The sequence below is a fragment of the Helianthus annuus genome, chromosome 5 (assembly GCF_002127325.2).
Source record: "Helianthus annuus cultivar XRQ/B chromosome 5, HanXRQr2.0-SUNRISE, whole genome shotgun sequence".
NCBI classification, from domain to species: Eukaryota; Viridiplantae; Streptophyta; class Magnoliopsida; order Asterales; family Asteraceae; genus Helianthus; species Helianthus annuus.
This window is the reverse complement of record NC_035437.2, coordinates 52032844-52040150: the sequence shown is the minus strand read 5'-3', so window position 1 is coordinate 52040150 and position 7307 is coordinate 52032844. Positions and strand designations below refer to the sequence as shown.

General features: G+C 33.1%; 1 protein-coding gene across 1 annotated transcript; it reads right to left on the bottom strand.

Annotated features, from left to right (window-relative positions):
- Window positions 1-357: 357 nt before the first annotated feature.
- LOC110940780 (heptahelical transmembrane protein 1) lies at window positions 358-4355 on the bottom strand. The gene is made up of 4 exons (XM_022182344.2): window positions 3932-4355; window positions 2114-2206; window positions 1725-1773; window positions 358-1363 (listed from the first exon to the last, which is right to left on the bottom strand). The coding sequence occupies exons 1-4, from the start codon at window positions 4222-4224 to the stop codon at window positions 692-694; spliced, it is 1107 nt and encodes a 368-aa protein (XP_022038036.1). The 5' UTR covers window positions 4225-4355; the 3' UTR covers window positions 358-691.
- Window positions 4356-7307: the final 2952 nt, after the last annotated feature.

Here is a 7307-nt window from a genome sequence, read left to right as displayed (position 1 = left end):
TTACATATCAAAGAATGGAAATTATTATATTTGGAAGGAGTTACATTCCTTTGGAATGCTCCATTCCATTACCACATGATAACCAAACATGTTTCTTTTCATTCCATCAGAATGATCCATTCCATTCCACCTTTCATTCCTTCATAACAAACGCTACCTTAGTGATTTTGTAACTGAAACAAAGTTTTATACCAAAGCAAAATCAATACAACATTGAAAAAACTTGATTAGTATTCAATAACATTTTCTTCTTTTACTGCATGTAGAAAAAAGTTCTTTTGTAGAGATTATACATGATTTCAGTTTTAAAACATTAGTTTAGAAAAAACAAATATATGAAAGAATTTTGTTAAAATATTTGTATTAAATATCCCTATAATTAACCATATACACTACTAGTAATTCTATAACAATTATTTGATTTACACTTGCATAACAACAGTTACAACTTTTAGTTTTATACTTGCCATTTTACAACAATTTTACCAACAACAAATTTGTGGCAAAATGGTAAAGAAAAACATATTTGATAATAAAATACTACTACTGCTAATAATAACTAGGCCCACTTTCACAACAAAGGGCTGGGCTCACAATCACATTTTCATTCTACAACTTAACATAAAAATGGGCCAAGAAATCTAAAATATTAACCGATCAAAACAAGTAGGACCTAAACAATTTGACATCACTAGCAACCCACTCGGCTTCTATACTCTAGAAACACAAGTGCAGCACCATAATGAGCCATTGCACCCATGATCACAAAACAATGAAAGATCTGATGGCTATGGCCCGCAAGATCGAACCAACCGGGCTTCCATCTTTCTGGGATCCTAGTAATATAAAACATAGTACCCGTCAAATATGAAACGGCCATAGTTGTTTCATAGGCCAAGATTCCATTCCTCTGCGGTTCATGCCAGTTGACCATCACAGCATGAACCGCTGGTATGAGCCCAAAAAGGCCCATTCCCATGAAGAGAAAAGCTCGAAAAGAACGAAACTTTCCACTAGACAGGGCGGGTGACAGTAGGGTTATAACAGTGAAAGCGCCCATGATTGTGATGCCACCTAGGTAGACGAATTGCCACACGGGTTCGCATTGGAAAATGTAGTAGATTGGTGGGAAGAATGAGGTGATGATCATGGTGGTGATGCCAACATAATCCATTTGAAGGAGTAGGAAGTTTAGGTGGTGTGAGTGACAGCTCAGCAGGTGGCAGGTGCTACTGGAGAGGAGGCAGAACATTGATCCGCCCAAGAACACGAAGAACGGCCATCGTGTGACCACCATTAGTGGCGGTCCGATCTCCATATCTACGGCTGATTCGTGCTTTAAATCAATGAGTTTTGGTGTATCCTGTAAGAGACCATGAAGGGAATTTAGAAAAAAAAGTTGACTTTTATAGTCAAAGGCTATATCTTTAAAATTCAAAAATCACCATGCCTAACTTTTAATTTCAATAATTAATATAATCTTTTATTGTTATTTAAACCATACCATTGGTAAAATTCAAAAATCACCATGCCTAACTTTTAATTTCAATAATTAATATAATCTTTTATTGTTATTTAAACCATACCATTGGACATGTTACCCTTTAGTTTCATTAAACTAAGATATATAAACACCAATTTAAATTCTCAAGTCTCAATAGTCAATAGTACATATCTGACCAAAAAAAGTCAAAAGTATGACATGGAAAGAGCAAATTACATACCATAATTGAATTATGTGAGGCATTTCCACCTGGGCTTAATGGGAAAGACCTGAAAATATCATACAAGTTTAAGCTCATATAAAATAAATAAAAAACAATATTATAAATATTCAAGAAAAGCACTATAAACATCATTAGAAAACATCTTGCTTTAACATGTTTTACAACATGTTTGAAGATTCTTGCCTTGTATAGTTAATGATTTCTTGACAATAGATTATGAGATACAATATTCTTGTGAACATTAAAAGGGTATTAAAGACTTTTTATCAATAAAAAGTGATCAAGGACAAGGACAAGGACAAGGACAAGGACAAGAAGGATGTGTAAGAAAACAAAACAAGTGCATTGAATGAAAATGGAGAAGGGTGAAAAAGAATCTTACATACCAAGTTAAAAAATTGAGGAATTCTGAAACTTGAGGAACATCCATCAAGTTTGTAATGGTCAATCCCAAGAATACAACAAATCCAATTAAATGCCTACACATAAAAACACCAAGATATGTAAGTAATACTACCACTTTTCTATTTTTAGTGTTATAATATATAACTTTTTTAATAACATTTAGTAATATCAAAAAGTCACATGATCAAGTTTTAAAAAATCAGTAAATAAGTTTAATAAATAAAGTTTGAATACTGCTGTCTAGTGACATCTTAGGGGTGAGATAAGACTTAGAGACCATGCGTTCCTAAGTTCTGAATTGGTGTATATGCACTTTTGCCTAATGTAGATAGATATGATCGGGTGGTTCTGCTGGTGACACGATAATACTCCAATGGTCCATCAGTGATCCAAATTGCCGTTCAAAAAAAAAGTTTGAATACTTTAACAAAATGTTTATTAGTTATGATTAAATGATATTTTCCAAACTTTTTTATCAACTATATATTTCTCCCCATTTATGATTTCATTTTATTACCCGTGAATTTAAAATATTATAATATACTCATTGATAAATAAAATAATTTAAGATATTCTTGCAATACAACAAGAATCACAAGATTCTTTTTCCAAAAGTACAAAGGCTTGTGATTCACTTAGCTTTTGAACTATCAACGTCTCGTGAAGAAAAATTTACATGAAAGAATACAGTGATAAGGACAAATGCGAACTCCTAGGATCAATGATCATGTTACTCAAACTGTGAAACCCTGTTTCTTCTTTTGTTTTTTTTAGTCATGCAACATGTACAAGTACACGTATGTATGCAGATGGTAGACGTTCATTTAGAAACAAAACAACCATTTTCACATGAAATCAAGTAGGTGTGTTCATAAACCGTTCAAATGGACCGAACTGTCTAAACAAAAATTAGTCAGCTGGTTTGGCCAGATTGTATATGCACGGTCTGGTTTACGCGTCTATTCTAACGGTTTATCATCCAGTTTACAGTTAGGAGTTTGCAACCATCCATGTAAACTGCCGGCCATTTAGAATGTGTTATTTGTCTTTATTTTAATTTACAAATATAAAGATATATGTAGTAGGGGAAAGATTTATAGAAAACCCACTTATGGTGAGAAAACCCAGGAAACTCAAAGCTTCGGATTTTTTTTTTTGAAAAAAATTTACACATGTAATATACATGTTTTTAAGGGTTTTGGTCAAAAAAAAAAAAAAAATCAAAAAAGCGTCTAGTGGATATTTAAAAAAAATAAATAAGTTTTGGTGTAACATATGTTACATTCATCTGACATATGTTACCCAAAAAACTTGTTTATTTAAAAAAAAAAATATCCACTCGGCGCTTTTTTGATTTTTTTTCCCCAAAACCCTTAAAAACATATATATTATTACATGTGTAAATTTTTTCAAAAAAAAAAAAATAATCGGGAAGTTAGAGTTTCTAGGTTTGTTCTATATATTATATTATTGAATAATCTTTAATATAGTGATCAATGATCATTAATTCAGAATCAATACCAAAAGGAAGGTACAAGTATTGATGCATACGCTCAGTACAATGTAAATCACTAAATCATGATACATGACCCAACAATTGCAAATCACCATATTTCAACAAGGTTTAAGCTCCCATTCAGTGAGAATCAATTGGAATAATAATAAAACGTTTAGGCAAACACGTTCAAATCCACCAATTACTCCCAAATTATTCAAAATTCCTACAAAATAAATAAAAAAATCCACGAAAAACCAATAAATCCGAAACAGGTATCTTGTGTTTAAGAGAGAGTACTTACGTCCATACATTTAGAGTTTCATTATGCCAACGAAACAGACTGAATATTGCTTGTTTCAAAGGCCAATCAGCTCTATAATGATTCAAAATGAATTCGTTATCCTTCATGTACTCCGGTAGTTCATCAAATCTCAATAACCTGTACTCTCTTTGAGTTTTGTGATTCACAATCTTCTTCTTTTTGTTCGTGTTTTTGTTTTTGTTTTTCTTCGCAATAATAAGATTGGATCTGTCGTCGTCGATTGAGATCTCTCTAGATCTTCTCTTCGATACAGACCGATTAATTGAGTTCATGTTACTTTGTGAATCTACAACACACGGGTGTATTTGTATGTGTATGTATGGTAACAAGATCTGAATAAAGTGTTGTGATGAGATAATTGGGATGTAATGGATCAATGTGGACGTGTGTATGGTGTATTTATGGAATGAAGGTAGTTATGACTATTGGAGCAACTACTACCTACAACTTCTACATTAAAGCCACCCACTTTTCTCTACTTTTTTATTTTATTTTATAAAAATAATATAATAACATAACATATGTTAGGCGATACTTCCAAATATTCCCTTTTGTCACATGCTTGTTTCGTTTTGTGTATGATCGAGATTCACTAAGGTGGCTTTAACTCCCGGTTAGTAGGATGCCTAGAAGGATAATACGTTTCGGCTTAAATATTTTTTCAATGGTCGAAAATGTCAAAAGACGAGACTATGAACTTTTCCTATAGTGTATGCAATGGGGCGTTAGTGTGCCCAATGATGCCTATAGGGCTGTTAAAATAAGACGTAGCTCAAAAGAAGCTCAAAATCGGCTTGTAAACAATTTGAGTTCAGGGTTGACACTAGCTCGATACAGCTTATTTAAGTTAAACCAAGATTTTAATAGCTCGACTCAGAGTTAACCTTTAATGGCTCAGCTCTTTGACTCGATACAAAGGGGTGCACGAATGAGGAGAAAGCATGTTGGATTAGGAGTATTAAACACGAGCAAACTATCAATTTTATGGCAGTTCAAGAATCCCAAATGGTTGGTACCAATAAACTAAATTTCAAATCATTTTGGGGAAACACATTTTGGCTATTGAATTTGTTAATGCAAACGGTAGATTCGGGGATTTAATCAGTCTCTAGACCCGACAATTTTCATCTTGAAAGAGGCAATGAAGAACTAAACCATTTGGTGTTAATCGGTTCATTACAAGGTTTTCTTGATGACTTTTTTTTTTTTGTTTATTGTTTACGGACCACAAGAAGATAACATAGAAGGGCAGGTGTGGAATAATCTTTTCTCCTAAAAAAACTAATGGGTTGGTACGTGAATCCTGCTAAGAGATTAAAGTTTTATGAACCGATAATGAAAGTGGGAATTCGATGTTTAACGTTGTTGAATCCGATAATTTCTAACAACTTCATCAACCATGCTAAATTATTAGAGCATAGTATGGGTGGCAGTAGGTATACACATATATGTCAAAGTTTGGTGACAAACTTAGCAAGCTAGATCATATGCTTGTTTATTCGTCTTTCTTAGACCATTGGTCTGATGTGTAACACCCCGACTAAAGGCGGAAACGTCGGGGCGTCACGAAATAGATTGTTCAATAGCACATGGAAACTAAAAATTTAAATATTCATTAATAACTTTGAATTTATCCATTACGACGAAAGAAACACATAGTTCAAACTAAACAATCCATATTAAATTTAACTAAGTCTCGATAGCATCCTATGTGTTCAGAAAATCTTGTAAGGCATCTTCAAGGGTTATTTCCTGGATGTAGCTAGCAAACACAAGCAGACGGTATTGTGGATAAGGTTGGAATTTCCAAAGAGTTATCGTTACGAGCTCGGTATGATCGAACTAAGAGTTGGTCGGAGTTCTATAAGTTTCCAGCGAAGCAATGAAGGAATCATAGAGAAGATTGGAAGTGTATTTTAAGTTGTGGCGAGTTGAAATTGTGTTCTAGGGTCATATTATACTTGTTGTGGTCGGTTGAACAAGTTAGAATCGTAATTGAAATAAGAGGTTAGGTGGGTTATTGGATTACTATCGAAAGGCGGTTAAAACGGCTTAATCTTTGTGAGTTTGTTAAGATAACTTCGGAGGTAAACGATAACGCAAGAAAAATGAACAAAATTGAGTTGGATTTGGCCGGAAAATGCCGGTGAGATCGCCGAGAAATCGAAGCGAACATGATGCATGGGCTAGAACTTTTAAAAGTTTCAAGACTTGGCACATTTAGTCCTGAGGTTTCAAATGTATGCAATCTCATTTAAACTTTTATTACTTGACAATTTTGGCCCTTTGTTGTCAAAGCTCTTATAAAATTTTTGTTTCTTTTTATAAACCTTGAATTGTTATAACATTTAATCTTTTATAAGTTTTATATTATAAATGATTAATGATAATTGAATTGTTTAGAAAATGAAATTGGAAAAGCGGTGTTGTTACAATCTCCCATACTTTTGGAAATTTCATCCCGAAATTTAATTTGGAGAAAACTTTTTGATAATGTTGTAATTACATAAAAAGTTGAAATGTAGAAGTTATAGTTTGTGTGATTAGGTTTTGAGGAGTATAGAAGATTTGAGTTTGCAAAATGATTTAGGTGATAAACCATTTATATGTGACACCCGGCTATTCTGAGCTTGTATTGTACTAGTGTGATACGTGTTATGATTATATATAGGCACTAAATTATCAAATATGATATTAATTTGAGATATTTGAAATTTTGATAAACTCAAACCTTGTAAAAAATTACGTTGGCAACAATAAGTTAAATGCTTATCACGTAATGAACGAAATGCGAAACGAACGTCGGTGACTGTCCGGATAACGTTAAAATCCTAAAAATATTCCGTTATGATTAAAACCCTATTTTTAATCATATTCGTGAAGAAAAATTAGTTAAAACACTTAAAATTCATGTTTTGCGGATTTAAGCGCGTACTACGCAATACAGTGCGTATACTGCGAAACGCAGACGACACAGCTAGTTTAGGTGAACCAAATATTGTTTAGCAATATTATGGCGAGTTTATTTTTATAGAATGCTAAAAATAATTTTAAACGCCTTAAAACACAGATAAAACGCGAAATAAAATACCCAGTAACCAGTTAAATACCTGTATATGCATGTGTATATATGTGTATATAGGAGAGAGAATGTGTGAGAGATGGTGAAAGGTGGCGGCTAAAGTGCCCACCAACACCTTCCATGTTGCCAAGTGTTGAAACATAATGATTAAAACCCATTCTTACACACTTTACATAACCTATTCCAAGAAAAACCTTTTCTAAAACTTTTCCTTTCTTCTTCCTTGATACTCTCGGCCGAAATCCTCCAAAAACACACCCACTTCAATTTTTC

What these genes read in the sequence shown, in the direction of transcription:
- LOC110940780 (XM_022182344.2), bottom strand. Translation starts at nt 4,224, where the DNA reads ATGAACTCAATTAATCGGTCTGTATCGAAGAGAAGATCTAGAGAGATC. An exon ending in GAAACTCTAAATGTATGGAC is followed by an intron (nt 2,207 to 3,931) that starts GTAAGTACTCTC and finishes TTTTATGTGTAG; the next exon opens with GCATTTAATTGGATTTGTTG. An exon ending in CCTCACATAATTCAATTATG is followed by an intron (nt 1,364 to 1,724) that starts GTATGTAATTTG and finishes GGTCTCTTACAG; the next exon opens with GATACACCAAAACTCATTGA.